The 26800-nt window shown below is 44.2% G+C and overlaps 1 protein-coding gene across 1 annotated transcript in view; it reads left to right on the top strand.

Moving 5' to 3' along the window:
• LAMA1 (laminin subunit alpha 1) overlaps nt 1–26800 on the top strand; it is a 124007-nt gene that overhangs the window by 80529 nt on the left and 16678 nt on the right. The window contains exons 31-49 of the mRNA XM_061130669.1: nt 1733–1819; nt 2110–2303; nt 2591–2733; nt 4414–4503; nt 6638–6749; nt 7870–8032; nt 11136–11346; nt 11531–11647; nt 11757–11920; nt 13801–13936; nt 14721–14814; nt 15986–16102; nt 18355–18537; nt 18856–19010; nt 20749–20892; nt 21876–22009; nt 22944–23094; nt 24025–24149; nt 26591–26741. Of these exons, the coding sequence (XP_060986652.1) occupies nt 1733–1819; nt 2110–2303; nt 2591–2733; nt 4414–4503; nt 6638–6749; nt 7870–8032; nt 11136–11346; nt 11531–11647; nt 11757–11920; nt 13801–13936; nt 14721–14814; nt 15986–16102; nt 18355–18537; nt 18856–19010; nt 20749–20892; nt 21876–22009; nt 22944–23094; nt 24025–24149; nt 26591–26741 (2671 nt within the window). The remainder of the gene's footprint in view (nt 1–1732; nt 1820–2109; nt 2304–2590; nt 2734–4413; nt 4504–6637; nt 6750–7869; nt 8033–11135; nt 11347–11530; nt 11648–11756; nt 11921–13800; nt 13937–14720; nt 14815–15985; nt 16103–18354; nt 18538–18855; nt 19011–20748; nt 20893–21875; nt 22010–22943; nt 23095–24024; nt 24150–26590; nt 26742–26800) is intronic.

Raw genomic sequence — 26800 nt, 5'->3', positions numbered from 1 at the left:
TGAGAGGCACTGTGTAAACTTCTCTTGCAAACTGTCAGGCATCTTAAAATTTACTGCTTACTGTTGTTTACTATTATTTAAATTTTTTTATTAAATCTGTATACAAATGGTGAATCATTAGTTCCACCCCTGTAATCTAAGCTATAGGGATACTTGCAAATGTGCATAAAGCTGGGCACTGCTTATGTTGTTGTTGTTTAGTTGTTCAATCATGTTTGACTCTTTGTGACCCCCTGGACTATAGCCTGCCAGGCTCTCTGTCCATGGAATTATCCAGGCAAGAATACTGGAGTGGGGTGCCATTTCCCTCTCCAGGGGACCTTTCCAACCCAGGGATTGAACCTGTGTCTCCTGCTTCACAGGTGGATTCTTTACTACTGAGCTACCTGGGAAGCCTGGCATTGCTTGCACTCATAAGAAATTGGAGGTGTGGAGCTGAAATATACCTACAGGGGATTGATTAAATGCCTCAAGTGTCCTGTGGTAGACACCTAGAGTGAAATGGTGTACTAACACTGAGAAAAGAAGAAGGCATATTTGTGTGTACAGAATTGGAGAAATGCCCAGTCAAATTATGAAATTGAATATATGGTGTGATGCCATTTGCGGAACCATTCAAATCTGTGTCTGTGTCCACATCCACAGCTCCATGGCTATACATGCCTGGAATGTCAGGATGGGTATTTCACCTTTCTACTTTGCACAGTTCTGTACTGTTTGTGTATTTTACTTCTTCAATCACAGAAGGTCCCCACCATCCCCACCACCTCCCTCACACTGGTAAATTAATAGCTACACAATTAGGGAGTGACTGTGAGATTGTGAACATGCCGTGTGTGCTGCGCATCTGAGAGGCCCCCAGAGATGTGCTTTTTCTATTAATACACATTTTGTGTTTCCACTGAAGCCTGTCTCTTTAGTACTGAAGGAGGAAAAAGGTCAGAAGTGAAGTGGGGCTCATAGCAACCAACTGACTCATGCTGGGAACTTCTCTTGCCGGCCAGATACCCTGGCAATTTTTTAGTGGCTTCCAGGTACCCAGCTGAGCCTCCAGTTGGTGACTTAAAATGTGGAGACTGAAGTGGTTGGAAAAAAGGAACACACCAGTAGCTGAAGTCCCAGAGTGAGGGCTCAGCATCCGAACGGATTGTTCAGTTTTGAGAGGCTCCGTCTTATTGCGACTAAAGCACCTCACCTGACTCCCTACCTTGGGTCCAGTCACCCTCGAGCCCACCTTCACTGTCTGCTCTTTCCAGACGCCTCCCCCTGGCCTTTCACTGCAGTCGGCTGAATCCCCAGCACTCTTCCAGCTCACTTCTCCCTGCTGGTCCCACGTTTGCTCAGAGTCAGCTGTAGTTCTCCAGCCACCCTTTCATCTGATCAGTCAGATAGTTCACGCAAGTCTCAAACAAGCCCCTTTCCACTGGAGAAGCTTTCTCGTTTGGTGACTAATTAGTTGTCCTCTGTAAATGGGTCTCCATCCCCTCAACCCTCATGTGGTTGTCACTGGATAGGCATCAGTGAATGTCTTCTGGACCTAGTTGTATTGACTATGTGTTTGTTTTCCTTCTGCCCAACAGAGTTTAAGCCCTAAAAAGCTTGCCCAGGTGTCCAGTTTGTAATCACTTATTTTTTAGAACAGTGTCGTGCACTCTTAATGGTAATGAATAAGTACCCTAAGAAAGATCTGAAGTTGTATGTCTGAAAATTCAAAAAAGTCCTTCTCTTCTAGCTACAGTCCCACTTGCGTCTTGGAAGGGGATCATGATTTCCGCTGCGATGCCTGTTTTCTGGGCTACGAAGGGCAGTATTGTGAGAGGTATGTCGCCTGCTCCTTTTATATGCATCGGACATATTTACAGAAGTAATGGGGAGTTGTTACCAGTTTGATAATGCAAAATCAGACCTCCTGGGCAATAAGGCAGGTAAAGGCACTTCTTTGTGACCGTCTTGTCCTTTTAGGGAATAGAGTGCAGAGGGAGGTGAGCAGACCTGTGCCCTCTGCACTTCACGAGGCAGAAGTGATGCCTGTCCTGGGGTGGCTGCTCTGTGTATTCAGTCGCTCACTGGTGTGGATCCTGCCTTCTGTCCTCCCATCTCCTTCTGCAGGTGCTCACTGGGTTACTATGGGAACCCTCAGATGCCAGGCGGTACCTGCCAGAGGTGTGACTGCAGCCCGCACGGCTCTGTCCACGGCGACTGTGACCGCGGGTCCGGGCAGTGCGTCTGCCGGCCGGGGGCCACGGGGCTCCGCTGCGGGGACTGTGAACCGAGGCACATTTTGGTGGAAAGCGACTGTGTGTGTGAGTGTCACCTCTCCGAAGGGCTAAGGAGGGTTTCTCCTCTTGGATGGTTTCCCAGTACACAGTGGCATCAGCAGACTAAGCTCAGGGCCTTAGTTGCTCTGCGGGCATGTGGGATCTTAGTTCCCTGCCCAGGGATTGAACCTGCATCCCCTGCATTGCAAGGTGGATTCTTAACCACTGGAGCCCCAGGGAAGTCCCTAGATGTTGTTATTACAGGATGCTATGGGCATCTATGGAACCCGGGCAGACTCTTTGCTGTAACTTGAACATCCTCTTTCTTGTAGCCTGTGATGATGACTGTGTGGGTGTCCTGCTGAATGACTTGACTCATGTTGGGGATGCCATCCTGTCTGTGAACCTCACCAGCACCATCCCTCTCCCATATGGAGTTTTGTCAGACCTGGAAAACAGAACGAAGTCTCTCCGCGTAAGTACTGCAAATACAGAGATGGATAGAAGCGTGTGTCACAGGAAGTTGAAGAGTTGGTTGGGACCCTAGGGGTCATTCTGTCTGTCCTCCACCAGTGCAGGAGTCTCAGTCCCAGTGTCTGGTGCTGGGAGGTCCCCAGCCTTCTCCCTTTGAACCTGACCGAGAACTGCATCGTCCACGTGATTACTGGTTTCACCGTGCAACAGCCCTGATTGTTCAAGACTTGATCCACAGATGCCTCCTGTGTATAAATTCTTCCTCTTTGCTCCTCCTGCTACCTTGTGGAATAAGACAAGGTCCACTCGCCCCTGTTTATAACAGGTCTTTGGACAAAAAGCAGCTCTCTTAAAACAAACACAGAAAATGAATTGAGACGGCATTGTCTTTAACGTGCTGAATGAAGAGGAACTGTTTTCCATCAGTGTATTATTCTTAACTGGAGTTGAAGGGCACAAAGGTTCCTCCTCCCTCGAAGACTATATAAAAATCTCTGGGGATAAATCATAGTTTTATGTTTAGTTAAAATCTGTGTTTTGATCTGGGTCCAAAAGACAATGGGAAGGTAAGAAGTTGACTTGCTAGACAGCATTTTTTATTCTAATTAGGGGGAAAAAAATGAGTCTAAATTTGGCCCAAAGCCTATGCTTTAGAATTTGAGGAATTTAATTCACCATGTCATGCCATAATGCCAATGTGTGTTTGTGTGTGTGTGTGTGTGTGTGTGCGCATGTGTGCAATTCAGCTGCTTCAGTGATCCATTCTTGTTAATATTGGTCAGTTCTCCATAGATTTAATAAAGTTTAGGAAACTATACGAGGTGTTTCTACTTTATTTTTCCTGAAATAGAACAAAATGTTTTCAAAGATAAGGGGAAAAGAAAAGAAACAAATGTTGAAATTTCTTTTCCATTCACCATAGACACAATCAATAAATACCACCTTCCATCAGCTTGGTTTCCAACTGTATGACTGTATTTTTTACCACGTGAGATGAACACTTGATTTCAACTTTAACTCTTAAGTGATTTGCCCCCATTTAAAGCACTTTGTCAGCTCCCTTGTATGACTTTTTATGTTTATATAAAGTACTCCGGAGCTTGAGATTTTGAATCCTCAACTGTTTCTTGTTTCCACTGCTGACCTGCATAGCGACTTGGGCAGGTTAATAACTGTGCTGACCATAGACAATAGTCTCGCCCCTTCACGGGTGGTTATAAGGTCTGAGTAGCATCACACAAGTAAAGAAATTAGAGGAGTGTTGGCATAAATTAAGTACCTAATTGTTAGTAATTATAAAGGCTTTTCTTTCCTTAATACTTTTGTATTTTAGCTTTGTAAGCATTTCTTTTAGGTGTTAGCAATTACAGTTAAAATTTATATGACTCTGCTATTAAAATTCAGCCAGATCCACCCAGGAACTGCAGCAGTGTCAATTCTGCATGGCCTACCAGGCTTTACGTTTATATCTATATAGGAAATATAATGTGAAAGACCGCAGTCTGGAAACGTGTTCTGTAATCCAATCTTCAGTGAATGTGATTCATTTTATTTTTTTAACGCAATGTCAGGGAAAAGAGAATTTCTTTCTGTGAACTAAAAAGGTAATGACAGGCGATTCTTAGTTAAGAACCGAAGACTTATTTTGAAGCATTATAATTTGTTTTCTTCATTCTTTTAGGACTCTGTATTAAAAGAAAATACACAAAAAGAACTGGTAAACATTCAACTTGCAGGTGTCTCAAAACAAACGGAGGACCTGCAAAGGGAGGTAAGTTCTTTACTTAAAGGGTCCGCTCCACCTGCCCCCTGCCCCCAGCCCTTGTGAGCGCTGGCATGGGGACTTCCTGGAAGGTTCTGAACAGATCAGAGCAGCCCCCTCCTCCCAGGAGCTGTGTTCCAGCTACTGTAAAGTCAGATTAAGTAGGTTCTGATGCAGCCAGTCTCCGTGCTTTGGTGGGACGAGGCCCCTGACTTACTTTCTGCCGTCCCCTCTGCTGAAGAAGGAGTCGGGCTGTCAGCTCACATCACTGCTTCTTTTCTCCTATGAACCAGGGTTGGGCAGGATGAAAAGACGGGGGTCTCTTCCCCATCCTGTATTCACTGCACATGGTGAGCCCTGAGTTTCCCCCCCGCCGGCCCCCAACACCAGTACAGGCAGCTCCTCCTGGGGTGTCGGCAACACTCAGACTTCCGCCCCTACTTCTGTTGGTCTGAATGGCAGGAGAGTTCGCTTTGATGTCAGCAGAGGGGTATTCATTTTGTTCAGCCCAGGCCAGATGAATGGTTTTTAGTGACCAAGAAAAGAACCTGCTTATTTGCAGATGTCGAGGGAGGCCTATTGTCAAATTTATGATTCTCACTTTAAAATTGTGTGCCTATGTGTGCGCGCGCACATATAGTACATAGATGTGTGTCTTTAAAAGTGAAAGTGTTAGTCACTTTTGACCCCATGGACTGTAGCCCGCTGGGCTCCTCTGTCCATGGGATTCTCCAGGCAAGAATACTGGGGTGGGTTGCCGTTCCCTTCTCCAGGGAATGTTCCCACCCAGGGATCAAACTCAGGTCTCCCACTTTGCAGGCAGATTCTTCACCTTCTGAGCCACCAGGGAAGCCCATCTGTGTATATGTATGTCTTGTTTCTGTCTCTCAATGTTCACACATGTGCACAATCATACACTGTAAAAATGCAGTAGCTTGGCTTCTGTTAATTTAGAATTAGTGACCATTTGGGAAGAGTCTAAGGGTTTCTGTGTGGGCTTTTGAAGTACCTGAGCAAGCAACCATTTGGTAGAAAGTGATAAGCCAATTAAAATAAATTCTTTCTATCCATTAAAGAAGATTCTCTTTGGATTTTGACTAGAAAACACTTTTAGAACCACTCTAAGTTACTTACTTTGGGCTTCCCTTGTGGATCAGGTGGTAAAGAATCTGCCTGCAATGCGGAAGACCTGGGTTCAATCACTGGGTTGGGAAGATCCCCTGGAGAAGTGAAAGGCCACCCACTTCAGCATTCTGGCCTAGAGAATTCCACGGACTGTATAGTCCATGGGATCACAAAGAGTTGGACACGACTGAGCGACTTTCAGTTCAGTGAGTTACTTTACATTCCTAGAAATTACAGACAACCTTCCTTTCCACAAATTGTTGTTGTTTAGTCTCACTAAGTCATGTCCAACTCTTTTGCGATCCCATGAACTGTAAGCTCATCAGGCTCCTCTGTCCATGGGATTTCCCAGGCAAGAATACTGGAGTGGGTTGCCATTTCCTCCTCCAGGAGATCTTCCGGGATCAGGGAATGAACTGCATTGACAGGTGGATTCTTTACTGCTGAGCCACCAGGGAAGCATTTCACAAATTAGAGCACCCCTAATAAAAACAATAGCTGAGAGTAACTAACAGGCATCATCACATATAATCCTCATGAAGTCCTGTGATTCAAGTGTTATAATTACTCCAAGTTATGGATAAGGCTGGGAGGTATCAGGTGTCCAGCCTGGCAGAAGCTGGTCTATTTGCCTAACTCTGTGTCTTAACCACTTGACTAAGTTCTCATGGTCAATACAAATTAGTAAGATTTTATTTTCTAGATTCTGCAAATTTGGGTCCTAACATGAACATGAGGTCTACCACAGTGGCGACACACGGGAGAGTCTGTGGTTTGATAGCCAATTAGGCTGCTTTTTAAAATGTCCCATCTTTTTTCACCAAGAGTGAGCAGTCCATCATTTCATGAACCACCTAGTCCATTTCCAGCCCTGCACTGTTGACCCTGGCTTCCATGATGGCGAACCTTTTCTGCATTCTGGAATATGTTTTGTTGCTTAAAAGAGAGAACATCTGGCATACCGAAGCTTGCATTTTATTCAGAGTGAAACTCACCTGAGGCCTTTATTTTCCGTCAGCTTGACAGAGTGTTGACACGTAGTGAGCAGGTGACCAAGGCCACGGAAAGAATCCTGGACAAGAGTGTGGACCTCATTAAGTTGACCGAGAAGCTGCAGACAGACATCGAAGGTAGTGTCCTCAGAACTTTGCTTGACGAGTCTGGCTTATTTGGTAGGAAAAGCCTACTTTCTTCATTCAGCACTTGAATAGCCGTGACTTGCGCTGGACTCTTGGGGCCTTCCCATGTCCACACACAATATGCTAAGTCACTTCAGTCGTGTCCGACTCTTTGAGACCCCATGGACTGTAGCCCATCAGGCTCCTCTGTACGTGGGATTCCCCAGGCAAGAATACTGGAGTGGGTTGCCATTCCCTTCTCCAGGGGATCTTCCCAACTCAGGGATCGAAACCCAGGTCTCCTGCCTTGGCAGGCGGATTCTTTACCACTGAGCCAATACAATCAGACTTTCTAAGGCAGAAAGTAAGGAATTATTAGGACAAAAGACATTTTTTTAAAAGGAGTAGTATCAAGTATTGGTGGTTGTTCAAAGAGTAAGCGTTACTGAGAACTTCTCCATGCAGATGTTCCTGGCAGGGGCGGGGAATGCTCCAAGGATCGTGGTGCCTCAGCCCTGCCTGGACAGGGTTCATGGGTACCGGGAAAGCCGACAGGAAATAAACCAGGGATCTCAGGTTCCTGAGTGTTTTTTTTAAACACTTTTTTTTTTTTTATATTTACTTTTGGCTGTGCTGGGTCTTTACTGCTGCGTGGTTTTTTCTCTCATTGTGGCGAGCGGGGGCTACTTTCCAGCTGTGGTGCGAGGGCTTCTCATTCTGGTGGCGTCTCTTATTGCGGAGCACGGGCTCTGAGGCACACGGGCTTCAGTACTCATGATGTGGCCTCAGCAGTTGCAGCTCCTGGGCTCTAGAGCGCAGGCTTGGTAGTTGTGCCGCAAGGGCTTAGTTGCTCCTTGGCTTGTGGGATCTTCCCAGACCAGGGATCGATCCCGAGTCTCCTGTATTGGCAGGCAGATTCTTTACCACTGAGCCACTAGGGAAGCCCCTCCTAAGTGTGTTGACCGGGCATGTCCAGAGCGCACTGGATACACGGACTAACCTGGCCTGGTTAGAGGGTCAGCCCAGTGTAGGTGGGCAGAGCAGCCTCACGGGAGAAGGTTCTAAGTGCTCCCATCCTAGGACTGTCTACTTTTGAGAGACTTATTCAGTGACTGATGAACTTTCTCCATAGAAATGATCGAAAAGGCTACGACTCTAAATCGGACGCTGGATGACGATGTCCAGGTGCCCAGCTCGATTCTTCAGGACATGCAGGAGAACATCACGGCTTTGCTGGAAGTCCTGCGGAAAAGGCGGTTCCTGCCGCTGCACCGAAACGCCACCCGAGAACTCAAGTAAGTTCCTGAACAGTGCTCATGACACCACCAGTTAGAGGGAAGAATGTGATAGCGGAGAGGGAGGGAGGCAGGTGGGAGGAGGGGAAGGAAATTAAGTTCTCAGAGGGACAGGCTGTTACTGGAGAAGAGAGGGGTGCCGCTCCCCCCGCCAACAGCACAGTGTGATCAATGGCAGTGCTTCTGCCTGTGCTGTTATGTCGTAGGTTTGGTTTTCCTCTGTGACCCTGAAACACCTTTTCTACTTAGCGTGAAATACAAACCTTCTGATACTGTCTTTATTGAAGATTTAAGTATAATACAGGAAACTCTCACGGGAAGCAAACACAGGTGGTGGCCACTGCCAAAGCTGTGAACTCTATGACAGACTGGCAGAACATCATGCCAGAATAATTTTGCTCAGTTATGCAAACTGTCACCGGAACCTGTGATTTGAAAAACAGATCACAAAGAACTGTTAGACGTGGTCACGAGAAACTTTCAGTTTGCCTTCAGGCTTTTTTTTCCTTAGTATTTTCACATAAATTATTACTTGATGTAATAGCAAAGCTGTCTTTCTGCCAGGTTGTGATAAATGTCTGATTTAGTACTGGTTTCAGTGGTCATACTACACTCCATCAAAACTCCAGTCTCTGTAATTTAAGCTATTTTAATACATTATGCTATTTTAAATAACATTTTAAAGAATAACTTAAATCAAAATCTTTTTCTGAATTTCACATTGTTATCTTATCAGGGTGAATGTTAAGAAGTGAAGTCATTTAACCAGAGTTTTCATTTTGAGGATTCCCAACTTGCATTGCCACATTATTTTCTACATGGTTTTTAATTACTTTGAAAGTTATCTTTTATTCAATGGGAATTTTTAGGACTTAAGCCCGGGAGGCAGTATCTAGAGTAACCACAAGAGAACTGCTCCAAGGAGGTAAGGGGTGAGCCAGGTTATATAGAAGTTTTGCAGCGATGGACAGCCAGCCTGAACATCAGAAGATTATTGTTAATTAAAGAAAACAGATATCCCAAGTTTCGGAATTTAAAACAGCATCCACTTCTCCCAGCAGGACCCTGGAGAACTGAGTTTATATATATTTTCATCATTGAGTGGGATTTTTGACATTGTTGTTGATTTGCTGGGTGAAAAACAAAAGGTGGAACTTACTGTCACATAGGCTTTGGAGAAAAGGACTAGTAATTTAATTATGGGATGTTTGTTAGGGCCCAGGAAGGGCCCTGAGAGGACTCTGGGCTGGACGAAGGCAGCTCAGAGTTGGGCGAGGACTCAGGAGATGGGAAGGGGGCCGCTGTCTACGGGGCACTCCTCTGTGCCGGGTGAGTGGGGAGACGTAGATTTCCCACCTCGCCTCTGCCTGTGCTCACCCTCACCTCCTTGTGAGGTGGGAAGGATGCAACTGAAGTAACTGAGGCCCAGAGAATGTTTGTAACTCCATCAATGTTGAACCTCCAGGACAATATGAAACCCGATGTGTTCTGCATGCTAAGTCACTTCAGTTGCGCCGGACTCTTTGCAACCCTATGGACTGTCGCCTCCCCAGGCTCCTCTGTCCCTGGGATTTTCCAGGCAGGAATACTGGTGGGGGTTGCCAGTTCCTTCTCCAGGTATTCTTCTCAACCCAGGGATCAAACCTGTGTCTTCTGTATCTCCTGCATTGGCAGGCAGGTTCTTTACCACTGAGCCACCAGGGAAGCCCATCTTTCCCTTTATGGCACCCTGCAAATGATCCTTTGTAGCTGTGTTGCCCGAATGTTTTCCAGTTTCTTAAGGAGAGGCCAGATCTTTACCACAAGCCTTCAGGCTGAGTACTTAATCTTGAATCTCCACAGTGAGCCTGGAGAAGACAGCTGAATACGTGGCACCGTGCAGCCTTTTCTCATGGAACTTGCTTACCTGCTCACGGCACTAGTGTGGTGGAGAAATGCCACTCGAGAAACCGTGTTTTACTGTATTAACTGAATTTTACAGGAAGAAGCTAATAAGGAGTGCTGAGGGGTTTTGTGATTTTTCTTTGTAGTCTTTCAAGTCATTATTAACTATATCATGTCATTCGGTCGTGGTTTAGATGATGAAGTCATTTCATAGATGACAATTGATCTCTATTTTAAATTTCTTAGAGCAATACCTTCTTTAACAATATGAACTGAAGGATTCATGTCTAGATATTAGAAATATATTGGACTTTTTTGTGTGTCTCCCATGTACTATTTTTAGTTCTCTTTATTACTATCATAATACAGCATCTTATTATCTTTTTTTGTAATTCTTAAAATCACAAGAATGTTCAAATAATTCCTGTTGGTGCCCTAATGATGTCAGAGTTCAAATATATACCTTTGGAAAAATTTTTGTGGTGTTTTAGCCCAGCAATCTGATAACCTATGAAAACTAAGGGGGATTTACAAGGCATTCTCCACAAAAATATTCAAAGTTCTTCTAATAAATTGAAGGAAGAGGTTAATAGGATATATTCAACCACTGCAAAGTTCGGTAGTGTGAAAATTATATTATTCTATATAGCTTTAAGTTCAAATTTGATTTAAATAGCAATTTGATAACGCATTTATAAAAGAATAGGGGGAAATGTCTTTTGATTTCTTGAAGCTTGCTTTTACCAAAGTGGTACAAATTGTATCTTCCTGGAAATTTGAATTTGAAAGTTTCTGTAAAATTTGTTTCTTTACTAGCTGCAAGAAAAATCTTTGTATTGTATGGCTACATTGGTGACTTTGGAACAAATCACTGAAACATCTCTTTTTTTCAATTTCTGACCGTATTGTAACGAAGATTTCAGTTGCCATCATTCGCAGGCTGTGGCCCCAGTTTTCTGAATTCAAATCCTCTGAGATGGTTTCTTTAATTCCACTAAATATGTTAGGAAGTTTGTTAAATCAAGAAAGATCGTTAAGGATTAAGTGTAAACCTGCCATATGTATAGTGGCCTTAGAAAATTTTTTTCCCTTTTTAAGGGATTGCCATGTACCACTTAGGACTTCGAGATGAAACTGAGAAGGGATATGTAAAAGTTCCTTTCACTATACATCAATGCCGTGAGCTTTGTTCATTTCTCACCATCTTTTATGTTCCCAGGGCTGCCGAAGATTTATTGTCACAAATTCAGGAAAATTACCGGAAGCCACAGGAAGAGTTGGCGGTGTTAAAAGAAGCAGTAAGCAGCCTCCTTTCGACACACAACAGTGATGTGAGGGCTGCAGAAGACCTCCTGAGAGAAGCAGAGACCAAGACCCAGGAGAGCGGTCGGCTGCTGCTCCTCATCGGGGCCAACCTGCGAGAGTTCAACGTGAGTCTTGCCAGCTCTCGCCCCCTTAGAGCTGGTCCCAAATGCTCCCACATAAATGATGTCATCCTTTACTCCTTAAAAAAATGAGCCCCGAGGGCTGACTGCAGCACACAGTGTCAGGCACCCGAGGTTCAGAGGCCAACTTGCTTTTATGAAGCATCCTTAGAGGTGATGTTTGCTGCAGGAGAAGAAGCTGCATGTTCAGGAAGAACAGAGCTTGACATCAGCGCTGATCGTCGAAGGAAGAGGACTGCTGGATGCGGCCGCTGCTCCTGCAAACGCATTGGGAGAGGCTCTCATGGTGAGTCCCAACTCAGCACAGCCCGGGGTTTCCAGGGAAGCCTCCCAGGCCCCACACATGCTGTTAAACAGAAGACGCACACGTGGTCACAGTGTTAATCTCTGTGTAGCAACTAGAGCAACACCGGGACGAGCTGCTACTGTGGACCGCCCAAATCAGGCGCCACGTGGATGACCTGGTCATGCAGATGTCTGAACGGAGAGCGCTGGAGCTTGTGTACAGGGCGGAGGATCACGCCGCCGAGCTGCAGAGACTGGCAAGTGCTCTGGACAGGTGAGGCACCCCTGGCAGATACCCCACAGGTTGCGATCTGCAGATCAGAGAGAATAATAAGCCTGGCTGTTTCATTCATGGTGTCGAGTCACATTCTTTATTGTATGTAAAAACAAAGGCTTCTCTTTTATTTCCACGACAAGGAGGGTTTCCTTCCAAGTCTGGTAGTGTATTTGACCATCAGCAGGAATGTACGATGGAAAAATGTGAACTGAAGCAGATAGGAATGAAAACAAATATTATGCTGTGATATCAAGGCCTTCAGTATCTACCTGGTACTCAGGACTTTTTGAGTTTGCACATGGACAGAACCAGATACTGATTTCCCTATGCCTCTTGCCTTCTTGGGACTTGTGATCCAGCCGGCTTTCTGCATGGACGCAGGTTGTGGTTGCCCACCCTGGACTGTTAGAAGTGTTGAGGATCTATTTGCCACCTCCTGAAAGATACCATCTCCATTATTTTCTACTGCCTAAAAGGTTACCATTATACTCATTACTTTAACATATATTTTTGGATATTTGTCAAGTATATCCTCAGTTTGTTAGATGTGCCTTTAAATGAGAAGTGCGACTTTAGGCCAATGGTTCCTGAATTGTTGCAGGAGGAGCCTGGGGAACTTCAGAGTACTGATTACTCTGTCCTCTGACCCCTCCCCTGTCCACCAGACTGTGGGATATGGCCTGTACTTTAAATTTTTTCTTAAGTCCCCAGGTGATCTGATGGCAGCAAATGAGGGAATTGGGGTTTAAGGCCTTACACAATATTGTGAGTTAGTAAATTTATTTCTTTAGAATCCGCTATAAATTATGAGTGGAAAAAGTCTGGACACACTGGGAATACTTGTGTTTCTGTGTGTTGGGTGTGTTTTGTGGAAGGAGAAAAATAAGTATTTTTCTAATTTGAGGAGTGCTGCCATAAAAGATGAGCTCACACAACGAAATCAATTAAAAACAACTATTGCGTGAGTCATGTGCTACATTGAGCTCTACTGCCTCTGTCTGCTGTCGGAATCAGTAACAGAAAATGGAGTTAGGTACTCAGTTAGTTTTTCTCCTTTTCTCATCTTTCCTAATTTTCCAAAAAGGAAAAGGATGTTCTGACTACATCTGTAGCTACAACGAAATCTTTATTACTCAGTATGAGTCGTAAAAGCAGTTTGGTGTGATGCATAAAATTAAATAACTTTGTCTTTTATTTGTAAATCACTGAATTTTGCCAGTCAAGTAGTAGCAAATAATAACTGCTGGTTTCTGCTTTGGAAATCACCCAACTCAATAACCTTGGGGAGAAAATGCCTACTCAGCAGGCAAAGAGGTGTTTATTGTCAGGTTTCATTTTGAAGCGAGAGTGAGCTGGATGAACCCACACCATTACCAGCTGGCAAGTTCCTGAGTGATCAGTCCCCTTACAAGAGTGAAGTTCAGATGACTGAAGTATTATCTCATCCTCCTCCCAAACCCCTGGTGAACTTCATCAAATTGGTGTATACTGTTTGAGGAATAAGCTTCAACATCCTCACATATGCTTAGCTAAGAAAGCCTTTTTAAAATGAACACTTGTGTAGCAGGAGAGATTACAACCAGTGCAAACAGGCAGGGGATTTGAACAGAGATGAAAGACTGGATGGTCTAAAAGATGAGACACAGTGACCATCTCTTCTTTGGGTGTTAATTAAGCAGCAGTTCCTAGTGTTACCGAGACAAGATGACCACAGCTTCTTAAGACGGCGTTTGGAATTAGAGGGGAGTCCAGATGTTGACACAGACTCCTGAATTTCTCGATGATGATGTTTCTGTAAGAAGGTGGGAGGCTTTTAGGAACAGTGGGCAGGTTCAGTTCCGTTGATTATAACGTCTCTAAATGTGCCGGTTGCACAGTGGCCTTGGGAATGTCAGACATGTGTCCCTGAATGCCACCAGCACAGCCCATGTCCACTCCAACATCCGGAGCCTGATTGAAGAATCAGAGAGGCTGGCGACAGATGCTCTCGGAACTGTGAAAGAGGCGAGCGCGGTAAGAAAGGCCCCCTCAGGTTTCTCTGTGCCTGCTTTTTCTCAGCACTGTGGTCAAATGAACCTTCCATGAGGTGCTCAAGCAGAGAGGCAGTGGCTTAAATTTACACTTGTCAAGATTCTTTTCTGGTGGAATTCTGTCATCACGTGCCTTTGCTTTTCCTGCATGCTTAGTCACTCAGTCGTATCCGACTCTTTGCGACCTTGTGGGCTGTAGCCCACCAGGCTCCTCGGTCCATGAGATTTCTCAGTCAAGAATACTGGAGTGGGCTGCCATTCCTTTCTCCGTAATATATTCTAATGCGTTAAAAATACTGTCTTTTCCTATGGGAGTAAATAGTGGGCCTTAAACAAGCTCATATACCCCTTATACTACTTCCGTGCCCAATCCTGGATTCAGGGATTGAACCTGCATCTCCTGCATCTCCTGCATCAGCAGGCAGATTCTTCACCTGCTGAGCCATCTAAGTCATAAATAATTCTTAGAACAAAAATGATAATGTTAATTGATATCTGCCTTAGACATCTCTTCTTACCCGTGGTGAACATCTTCATTTAAGGGCTGGTTTTTGTGTTTATAGATTTAAAAATGACTGTGTTCTTTCTCTTTGCAAATTAGCATATATGTTAATAGGACTACTTCAGTTGTCCCTGCCTATTGTCTGCTTGACTTCCTTCTTCGGAAGGACACTGGGGGATATTCTGACAGGACAGAGTTGCTCTCTCCACCTCCAGCAAGAGCCCACCCCGCCTTCCAGGTTCACGCTGAAATTGTTGTTTTACAGGCTTCCGAATCTCTTGTTTCTAATGGGAGAGCGGCCCTCCGGCGCAGTTCCGAGTTTCTCAGAGAAGGCAACCGCCTGAGCAGAAAGCATCGAGGTCAGTTCCCAGCTCGGGCTGTGTTGATGCCAGAGTGATTGTGGACACACCTCTGAACATACTGCCAGAAATTCTTCTTTCCTGGAGCAAGTTGAATCTTAACATTTCTTTGTCACAATAATATTCCAATTTCCTATCCTAGACACATCATGTAATTTTGATTGTGCAGTCCCCCTCCCCATAGACTTGACAAGCCTCCTCTGAGAACGAAACCCTCTGCTCACTGCTGTAGCTCCTGAGCTCAGGCTGGTCCTCACAGCATTTGTCGGGATACCTGTGACCTCACGTGCTTCCCTGTCCATCTCAGGGTTTTACCATTTCTTGAAGAGTCATATTACGTTTGACTCTTGTCTTCTGCACAGGACTAATGTGGTGTTAGAGCCATGGTAGGTTCTCATAAAGTTATTGGATTAAATCAATATTGATTTATCTATTAAAAATACCTATGCAAAAAAAAAAAAATACCAATGTGGTTTCATTTTTCCTAAGACTTTCAGTAAGCAATTTTTGGCACATGTAAGAGTTAGTCAGTAAGCATAATGCAGAATGGCAGACGACTCTGTTCTGTAAGAGAAACAAACAAGCTTTATAACATATAGTTATATGTATATAGATAGATCTAAATATAGTTATATAGATATATAGTTATAGATATATAGATAGATATCTATCACCCTAATATACTCTGCTGCTGCTCACTCAGTCGTGTCCGACTCTTTGCAACCCTATGGATTGTAGCCCGTCAGGCTCCTCTGTCCCTGGGATTCTCCAGGCAAGAATACTGGAGTGGATTGCCATGCCCTCCTCCAGGGGATCTTTCTGACCCAGGGACTGAACCCATATCTTTTATGTCCTCTGCACTAGCAGGTGGTTTCTTTACCACTACCGCCGCGTGGGAAGCCCTTTTCACTCTAGAGCTCTAACTGAATCAAACATAAATTTAAGAAATATTAGTGAGAAGGAAAACAAAGTAAAAAATTATCAAGTAAACACCCAAGCATACAATTTGAGTGTGGGTTGAGTGGTGCTAAGTCTTGTTAGACAAACTTTCAATATTTGGGCTCTCTGTAGAAAGCTGCTGATTTTATAGATGAGTCAGGAATGATAAAATGTCACCCAGGCAACTTTTTAGGGTCAGCTTAAAAGGGAACACTTTTTCCCCTTTGAATAGGTATCACATTGGAACTGAGTAAATTGAAAGATTCTGCAAAGAGATTTCAAGAGAATGCTGATAAAATTACCAGGCATACAAACGAATCACTCTTGATACTTAGAGCAATTCCTGAAGGTAAGTGGAAAGGGGGGATTCTTGATTTAAATTAATATCTTCTCATTGCGAAACACTTGCACGTGAACAGAAGACCAGCCGCAAATCCGATGGAGACCCCTCACCCAAAACAAAACCAAGACTGACAGGATTTTCACTTGCAGAGGGATATGATTTGGAAGGAAGAGTACTATATTTTTTATAGCTTCAGAACACCTACACTGAAGTAGTAGAATTATACTCTGAAAAAATAAAGCTTTAGATTCTTTATGCTATCATATTAATTGCTAACTTCTAAAATGAGCCTGAGATGAAAGAAGATACGTTCAAAGAAGCTAGCAAGTAAAGAAGCTGAAATATTCCTGCTTTAGGGAAAAATGCTAAATTCATTATAAATGTGATAATTTAGAGAATTCTTGTTTGGAAATTAAGGAAATCTTCCTTTGTGAGACCATAAGCATTCTAAAATAGATCACTTTAATACTGATGGCTTGAAAATGCAGTGTTCCTTAAAATTTTAAATAGGGTAATTTTTTAACACAGGCAAGTTGCACTGTGGTGCATTATTTATCTTACATTCCTTCAGCCTTTTCTTTTTTCTTAAGTCTTGCAAGATACCGAAAACATCTCCCAAGTTCTTCTGTCTGCTGGTTCATCTTATTGTTGTTCTGACCCCCAGCCATGTCCGACTCTTTGCAACCCCATGGACCGTAGCACACCAGACCGCCCTGTCCCTCAACATATCTCAGAGTTTGTCCAAGTTTCAGATTCATTGTATCGGTCACTTTATAAGCATGAAAATTACCCTGGGAAGCTGCACTTTGGGACAGTTTGGACTGACTGCCTATGTTAGAAGAGTGGAGCATTTCCTGACCTGAAATTTTCTTTTTCTTTTATTTATCTGTTTTTAAAGATACATGGTGTATGTTGATCAAACATTCAAAAACAACTTTTTATTTGGAACCAATTTCACATTTGCAGAAAAGTTACAAGAAGAATTAAAAGAATACCTGTATACCCTGCGTCCAGCTTCTCCTAGTGTTAATCTTTGTCCTTTTTGTGTTAAACCCTTTTAAAAAGTGCCTTAAAAAAATAAAACTGTCGACCCAGATTTTCTAGAATAATTGAACTCCAGTTTATCTTTAGTGGCCACTTAGTTTTCACTCTGCTGTTATTTTCAGCAGCCAGTTGTGGGCAAATACACTTCCTCTGGCCTAGGATACTTCTATGGCACCTTCACGTTTAAATTCCTAAACCTTCTTATCCTGACATGGAATGATTTAGAGAAGCTATTAGTGACTATAAGAAAGGAATGATCTGAAAGGGAGCAAATAAGTTTAGATTGTTAACATATAAGATGCTGAGCAAATGGCAACTAGCAGTTGCTTTTGTAATCTCATTGTGTATTGAAATCATACTTCAGTATAGAGTGTTGTCACCAAAAACATTTCAGTTCAGTTCAGTCATGTCCAACTCTGCAACCCCATGGACTGCAGCATGCCAGGCTTTCCTGTCCATCGCCAACTCCTGGAGCTTGCTCACACTCATGTCCATTGAGTTAATGATGCCATCCAACCATCTCATCCTCTGTCGTCCCCTTTTCCTCCTGCCTTCAATCTTTCCCAGCATCAGAGTCTTTTCTTATGAGTCAGTCCTTTGCATCAGGTGGCCAAAGTATTGGAGCTTCAGCTTCAACATCAGTTCTTCCAATGAATATTCAGGATTGATTTCCTTTAGAATTGACTGGTTTGCTCTCCTTGCAGTCCAAGGGACTCTCAAGAGCCTTCTCCACCGCAGTTCAAAAGCATCAATTCTTTGGCGCTCTTGAATGAAAAACATTTCATTCATCCAAAAAAGGAAGTGATAGCACATATGTGTGTGTGTGCTCTGTCACTTCAGTTGTGTCTGACTCTTTGCGACCCCATGGACAGCCCCCGAGGCTCCTCTGTCCATGGGATTCTCCAGGCAAGAGTACTAGAATGGGTTGCCATTTCCTACTCCAGGGGATCTTCCCAACCCAGGAATCCAACCCACGTCTCCTGTGACTCCCACATTGCAGGTGGATTCTTTACCACTGAGCCACCAGGGAAACCCCAGCACATATGACGGGCAGCCTTAATACTGTCATTAAACAGAAGCCCCCTTTTGTGTTCAGGGACCAGAAAGAAACTCTGTAACATGTTTCTGTGTAAAATTACATTCATTGTGGTTTTATGCATGTTATAACCACTTATAACCACCAGCGTATGTACTTGAGTATAAATTTATTTCAGGTGTCAGAGACAGAGGAGCCATAGTCAAAGACCTGGCCATGTCTGCAAACCAGAGCGCCACCAGCACACTCAAGAATGTCATGGGGCTGAGCCAGAAGCTGTTGAACACGTCCACGGACCTGTCCAGGGTTAACGCCACGTTGCAGGAAACAGACGAGCTCCTCCGAGACTCCTCGATGACCAGTAGGTCACGGTCTCCCGTCCCGTTAGGAACGTTTGCACCGTGCCACGTGAGCTGGCCCAGGGCACATGGGTGTTCGCAGACAGCAATCCTAAATAATAAAAATGTGGCAACATCTGGATTTGCATTTAAAAAGGAAGAGAAGGGCCTCGGGTACTGCCTTGGGCTGGTGCATTTTTTATATATTTACCAAAATGTCAGGGATTTGATGATTTGGGTATTCTAATATATCCAGTGCATTAGTAATGACCAGCTAATTTCTCTTGTTTCCTCCCCGCCCCCCCACCCCTGCCAACTTTCTTGTCACCTTCATATACTAGCTTTGTTAGCTGGAAGAAAAGTCAAAGATGTGGAAACACAGGCCAACCTCTTACTGGATCGGCTGAAGCCTCTGAAGATGTTAGAAGAGAACCTGAGCAGAAACCTGTCAGAAATCAAACTGCTGATCAGTCAGGCCCGGAAACAAGCCGCGTCTGTGAGTGTGGGGCCCATGGGTCTTGGGAGCCGGGCACCACCCCGCCAGCTGAAGTTCCTGGAACCACACATCCCAGGGGTCTCCTATGCAGAGGGCTTTGGTCACACTTTCTACTGACAAGTTCTCAGAAATGCCCGATTTCTCACAGCCTTGTCTCCAAGTGTATTTAAAGCCTTGACTTACATATTTTACTTTGTTGTTGTTCAGTTGCTAAGTCATGTCCAACATTTTGCGACCCCATGGACTGCAGCACGCCAGGCTTCCCTGTCCTTCACTATCTCCCTGAGTCTGCTCAAACTCATGTCCATTGAGTCAGTGATGCCATCCAACCATCTCATCCTCTGTCACCCCCTTGTCTTCCTGCCCTCAGTCTTTCCCAGCATCAGGGTCTTTTTCAATGAGTCAGTTCTTGGCATCAGGTGGCCAAAGGAAGGGAGCTTCAGCTTCAGCGTCAGTCCTTCCAATGAATATTCAGTGTTGATATTTACATTAAGTATATTTAATGAGTCCAATTTTCCTTGATTCCTGCTTTTGTTCTGTGTGTTTCAGAATGTTGTTAGCAAAAAGATCTCTGTGTCCTTATGGAGATTTATGATCATGTCCTAGATTTCTAGATCCCCACCGATTCGCTGTATGGTACAAACACATTGGTCTAAGTATTAGCATTGCTGGAAGTCTCACTGGTTGCATACGGTGTTCTTTCCATCATTTTCCCAACTCGGTGTGGTTATAATCCAAGTATTCTCCAGAATGCTTGTGCAGTGTGGGCCGCATCTCTAGAATTCTGACAAAACAGCTAGTATCGCATGAATGTTGCTCAAATCCAGGTCACTACCTGCATAAAGCACACAGCTTGAGAGAATGTTTCCTGGCCATCCTTGGCCATGGCCTTGGCTGTGTGCTAAAGGAGATGTGTTTCAGGGAAATAAGATTGAGAGAACATCATTTGTTGTGCTCCTGGGGACCTATAGACAATAAAGGTGACCTCTGGTCTAATGTTTACCTTCCTGAAGCTTCTAGCCAAGAAAAAGGAGCTCTGGATTCTTTGATCCCTGAGTGATTCCACTTTGGGAAAAGAGATGGAGGTTTATAAGGGCTCTGGTTTCCATCTGCCTTAGTTCCAGTTGCCAAATAAAAAACCTGACGGATGGTTCCAAGTGCTCTGGTTAATATAAACTTATCATCTTGAGGGTTAATATAAAGATTATGTGCAAGTAATTATTTACCAGAGTGATATATGAGTGAAATAACTGGTCTATAAATATTTGCTGAGTGATAGATCAACCCTCCATTTACTACATATTATGCATGCTCAGTTGCATCCAACTTTCTTGCAACCCTGCAGACTGTAGCCTGCCAGGCTCCTCTATCCATGGGATTTCCCAGGTAAATGATCGTCAAATAGCCTTTCTGTGTCAGGTGTAAGATTCCAAAGTGATTTAGAAAAACTCCTTATCTTTAAGGAATCAAGCTCACAAAATAGCATTCCTTATGTAACATTCTTTTTTAAAATCCCATGACTGGCTTTTCCATAGTAAAATATTTTACCGAATGGAGTAAGTTTCAGCCCCATCCGATTTTCATCTTTTGAGACACACAGCACTATTATCCGGAGAGGAATCCTGCCTAGCAGCGAAGCGTTGAAACAGCACAGCACTTCTGAACCCCAGGCATGCTGCCAATGTGTGTCCTCGATGACTCTAAGGCACTTGGGGACACGTCTCTTCTCCTTCTCCAGATCAAAGTTGCTGTGTCTGCAGACCGAGACTGCATCCGGGCCTACCAGCCCCAGATTTCTTCTACCAACTACAACAGCCTAACGCTCAACGTGAAGACAAGTGAACCCGACAACCTTCTCTTCTACCTGGGCAGCAGCACTAGCGTGAGTATGACCCTCGGAAGCCACGCTGAGTCTCTTAAGCCAGAGGATATCTTCTTAACTGGTACATTTTGGGTTAAAAAAAAATAAGGCCTTCATGAAATCCCTAGTGCTTCTAAGGTAACTAATCTTTTGCTAAGCTGGTAATATTAGATTGAAAACAAATTGTGAAACTGCATCTCTGTAAAGAGGGGAGTGGCATTTATGAGTGGTTCCTCCCTCTGCCCCTTTAACTGTGAGCTGTGGGGACAGAGCTTTTCATAATGTCTCCTGTGACCTCTGAAGCCACGGAGCTTCACTTTGAGTCTGTGAAGCTGACCTTGGCAGTTGTCACGAGGAGTGAGGCGTGCATCCCGAGGGACACGTCAGAATCGTCAAGCTTCCCCCAGACTCTTCCACCCACTGAGATTCTCGCGGTTCCCAGAGGGCAAGTCCCCTGGGGAAGACTGTTGCTTCTTTAGGCTGTGTCGGTGGGAACGGGTCAGACGCTTGGGCAGAAGATACTAGCAAGCACAAATGCCATCTGAAATGTCTTCTTAAGATACAAGGTGCAAAGCACAGGTCAGTCCGTGCTGTAGGGTATCAGGGCATCTGTCTTGTTGCACGATTCGCATCCATGCGTTGCCTTTTCAGGCTGGGCAGACAGACAAGTGCAACGCCTTCCCTTATGACCCCTGTAGAGGCTGCTGACCCAAGTGAGTTTTCTTGGAGAACTTCATGGGAGGCTCCATGGAGGGCCAAGCCAGGGAAGGGTGGTGGGCACTGATGGCCAATGGTGGAACTGTCTCCAACACAATCCTTCAGGTCATGCTCCAGCTCCAGGGGAGGGGAACATTTAAAGACAATAGAAGGTCTTTTTTTGTGTTCATATTTTTACTTTTTAAGAATAGAGAAAATGCTGTAAGAACTCCTTCTTTAAAGTATGTCAGTGGTCATGCCCACAGTCTGGCCTGTGGACTAACCCCAGCTCATGCCCCACACCCCAGGCTGATTTCCTGGCAGTGGAGATGCGGCGAGGAAAAGTGGCATTCCTCTGGGATTTGGGCTCTGGATCAACACGCTTGGAGTTTCCAGACTTCCCGATTGATGACAACAAGTGGCACAGCGTCTATGTGACCAGGTAACAGACAAAGTTCTGTCTGAACATCTCTCATTTCTCAGCTGCATCTTTTAAGTAACTACGTGTTTACCCTGATGGTGGGAAAGATCAAAGGCAGGAGGAGAAGGGAGCAACAGGGGATGAGACGGTTGGATGGCATCACCGGCACAATGGACGTGAGTTTAAGTAAACTCCGGGAGATGGTGAAAGACAGGCAAGTCTGGGGTCTGCAGTCCATGGGGTCGCAAAAAGTCAGACATGACTTAGTGACTGAACAACGACATGTTTGTAATATCATGTAACAGTCCTTGAAATTTCTGGGGAGTAGGATTATAGTGAAAGAATACTTGGTTTAGATTTACTGTAGGAATTTTTTTCATTATTACAAGAGAAATAAACTTTGTTGCCAAAATCAACCATCAAATGAAGAAAAAAGTTAAAAGTTTGTATTACCTTCAGAATGTCAGGTCTAAGTCTGGGCAGCCAACCCAGAAGAGGGCAGTAACGAGCAGCATAGTGGAGATGCCATGTGGCTGGCATTGGGACAAGCAGAGGGCAGGCCAGGAGGGAACCAGTGGGGGGTGTGTTTTCTTAGAATTGAGGCAGGACGGGAAATTCTTCCTGTTACAGCCCCTCCCCAAGGACTTCCCTGCAGGGACTTCCCTGGCGGTCCAGTGGTTAGGACTCTGTGCTTCCAACTCTAGCGGGCAAGGGTTTGATCCCTGGTCAGGGAACTAAGATCCTGCCTGTCATGTGGTTCTGCCAAAAAATAATAAAGGTTATAAAAAATAAAACCCCTCCCCAGAGGCAACTACTGTTAAGCAGCTCTATGTGTATCTTTCTCTTCACTTTTCTATAATATCACAGTGTGTAGAACAGATGTGTGTGTGTGCACATGTGTGGACCAATTTGTCATTCTGAAAGTGCTCTTTTTGCAACTGTCTGTGACCCCTAGGTTTGGGAACATTGGTTCCTTGAGCGTAAAGGAAATGAGCGCAGCTCAAAAGCCTCCACCAAAAACAAGTAAATCCCCTGGAACAGCCAAAGTTCTGGATGTAAACAACTCAACCATGATGTTTGTTGGAGGGCTTGGCGGACAGATCAAGGTAACATTGTGAAGGCTCATCTATACAGGCTGATTTTACCAATAGATGAAATGAATATCCTTACATTTTTAAAAATATTCTAGGCAGAGAACAATTTTCCTGCTTCTGTTATTTCGTTTAATGACAGTTCATCTGCAGAGATGAGTTGGTTTTGTAAAGGATCATGCTTCATAAATGGTATAAAAGAAAAAGCAGCCAATGGTTCATTTTACTATTTTTTCCCCCTCAATAATAAGAGAAGAAATTCAGTATTCCACATTAATTTTTGTGAACTTCCTTATCTCTATTCTGACTCTAGAGGTGTATTAGTCATTTAGTCATGTCTAACTCTTTGCAACCCCATGGACTGTATAGCTTGCTAGGCTTCTCTGTCCATGGAATTCTCCAGGCAAGATTACCGGAGTGGGGTGCCATGCCCTTCTCCAGGGGATCTTCCCAACCCAGGGATTAAACCTGGGTCTCCTGCATTGTAGGCAGATTCTTTATCGTCTGAGCCACCAGGGAAGCCCCAACTCTAAAGGTAGACTAACCCTAACCCTAACCCTAGTGTTTAGCAAGAGAGTTCATGGTATATTTTATTACATCGGTTAGCCTCCCTCCCAATAAAGCTGGGGTTACCTGGACCTGGTTCAGTGTTCTGAAATGAGAGTGAGGCGTCATCACCGACCACATCCTCTGGGTCTTTTCTCATCTGGTAAAGGGCCTTCTCTCCAGCGAGCTTAGTAACTGATGTGACCTCTGAGTTCTCGTCCTGCTGTCTGTCACTCATTCTAGGATCCCAGTTCATGATTGGAAGGAAGTCCAGTGATTACAAACTGGCCATTTTCCTGGATGTTGTTTTCTCAAAATTTGGATCTGTGGAATTTGAGCTCCCAAGGAGGAGCTTTGGACACTTCTTTTCACTCATTGTTTGTGGTTTGTTTACACTAGAAGTCTCCTGCCGTGAAGGTTACTCACTTTAAAGGCTGCATGGGCGAGGCCTTCCTGAATGGACAGTCGATCGGCCTGTGGAACTATATTGAGAGGGAAGGGGCGTGCCACGGCTGCTTCGGAAGGTAACTCGCCCACAGGTGCCACCTCAGATGCTAATATGTACCGTGACCTGGTCCAGGGAAAAGGCTCGAGTTGTAGCATTTCTCAAATGCATTTGACCCTGCATGCGTGCTTAGTCGCTCAGTCGTGCCCTTCTCTTTGAGACCCCATGGACTATAGCCCTCCAGGCTCCTCTGCCCATGGGATTCTCTGGGCAAGAATACTAGAGTGGGTTGCCATTCCCTCCTGCAGGGGATCTTCCCAACCTGGGCATCGAACTTGAGTCTCCTGTGTCTCCTGCACTGGCAGGCAGAGTCTTTACCACTGAGCCATCCTGCTGCTGCTAAGTCGCTTCAGTCGTGTCCAACTCTGTGTGACCCCATAGGCAGCAGCCCACCAGGCTCCCCATCCCTGGGATTCTCCAGGGAAGAACACTGGAGTGGGTTGCCATTTCCTTCTCCAATGCATGAAAGTGAAAGATGAAAGTGAAGTCGCTCAGTCGTGTCCAACTCTTAGCGACCCCATGGACTGCAGCCCACCAGGCTCCTCTGTCCATGGGGTTTTCCAGGCAAGAGTACTGGAGTGGGTTGCCATTGCCTTCTCCGGAGCCACCCTGAACTCTTGCTAAAAATGAGTTTTCTTAATGTTCCATAGGGCACACTTTGTAAGTGCTGATACAGACACAAACTGGTGCTTTACGTCTGCGTCAATGGATTAAACTGTCTTCATTTTAGATAAGTGTCCCTACCTAGACAAAAACTTTAGCTCAGTGAGTTAGTAAGCTGCTTCTAGTAACTGAACCCATTTGAGCAGGCCGGTAATTAGAATTCATCGTGCTTTTCACCTTTGTGTGTAATTTTCCACTATTAAATCATTAATACGGTCCAGTTATGCCCTTTAGATTAAAAAAAAATTTTTTCTCAATGTGGCCATGTACCTTTAACTTTGGCTTATATTACCAAGGAAGCTAACTGGGTTTTTTTTGTTTGGTTGGTTTTTTAATTCCCCTTTGAATATATTTGTACTCCTTTAGTGTGGTGTCAGCATACCTTTATAATTATGAAAAATCTCTGAGATCCTTAAAGGATAATATGAAATCATTGATTTTAACAGTTCACATCTAAATATGGGTGGGGGGGAATCTTTAATCAGCAGGCCTTCATTCCTGCATGAGTTCTGAGTAGCTGGTGCAGTAGAGCATTGGCTGCTTAGTTGACCTTTGATAGGGCAGGCTTCTGTTTCTTTACACATATTAAATCATGTATCACCCTTCCAGAGAGGTTCGCTCATGATCCCTGTTTTACAGATGGAGGGAATGAGACACAGAGGGGTTAGGTAACTTTTCTGAGGTCACACCGCTAGTACGTTAGGGAGCTGAAATTTAAACCCCAGCAATCTGCTTCTAGAATCTGTGTCCTTCGCTACAGGAATCCAGTCGTCTGCAGGTAAAGCAATGGGACTTGCTTCTAGGAGGTGATTGAGAATTAGACCATGGTTGATTTATGCACAGTGCGTTTCTTATACTTCTTTATGGGAGAACTCAAGACAGAAATTTTCAGAAAGAATGGGACTATAGAAAGCTATAAATTTGAAACCTGGGGTTTTACAGAGTACCACTACATTTTACTTTGTTAATGGAAACGCTGTCATTGCTGGGTCTTCTGTCTCTGCTTGGAATTGTGACACAAAGTTTGGTTATTACCGCTTTACCAGGAGAAAGTGCAAATTCATACTCCCCGCCCAGACACTCTAATCTAAATTTCACTCTCAAGCCCTATGACATTCCAGAAAAGTACCTTTTGAACATAATAATGACATGTTCCAAGTACTTTGTATTTGAAGAGTAAATCAAGTCAGCTTTTTGAGGCGTGGGGAAAACTAGAAAACACTTATTTAAGATATGCTGGAATCCGCAGTGTGTGACTGAGTTGTAAGCTCATCTTGCAGATTTTTGAGACTCTGTTCAGTCAATGATATTTTTGTAAGCTGATCCTTCTGGCATATTGGTACGGATTTATTTTCCATTATTAGTCCAGTTTAACTGATGCATTTAGTTAAAACCAGCACCAAGTAATAAATGCCAATATAAAATTTATTCCAAAAGTGCTGAAATTAAAGGAAATGAGATATTAAAGGACATCAAAGTCATATTAAAGGAAATTAGAGCAAACGAAAATCTAGTTGCTAAGTAGAACTATTTATAGCAGCAATCTATCCTTTGAGAGAATTTCTTTTTACTACAGTGAACACTGCCTACATTAACTCTCTTTATAAAGCAACTGGGCGCTTGTCTCGCATAATCCCATGGGGGGCATATTTTAAGTTACTATGACTTAACACTTGCTATCAAATTATGAAAATAAATGGCCTATGACAGTTTTGTGAGGAAAACCTTATGAGTGTCATGTGTCCTCGTGAACTACCTTCCTAAGAATAGGTTATATTTCACCCTCTCTCTGTGCAGCCCCCAGGATGAAGATGCCTCTTTCCATTTTGCTGGGAGTGGGTATTCTGTCGTGGAGAAGACTCTCCGGGCTACTGTGACTCAGATAATTATGCTTTTTAGTACCTATTCACCTAACGGGCTGCTTCTCTACCTGGCTTCAAATGGCACTGTAAGAGTTTTTAAGGGCACTATGCCCTGCTGTGTATATACAGTTGGATTGCTCTGAGG

Source organism: Dama dama, chromosome 27, assembly GCF_033118175.1.
Source record: "Dama dama isolate Ldn47 chromosome 27, ASM3311817v1, whole genome shotgun sequence".
Lineage (NCBI taxonomy): Eukaryota > Metazoa > Chordata > Mammalia > Artiodactyla > Cervidae > Dama > Dama dama.
This window is presented reverse-complemented; position numbering and strand designations above follow the sequence as displayed.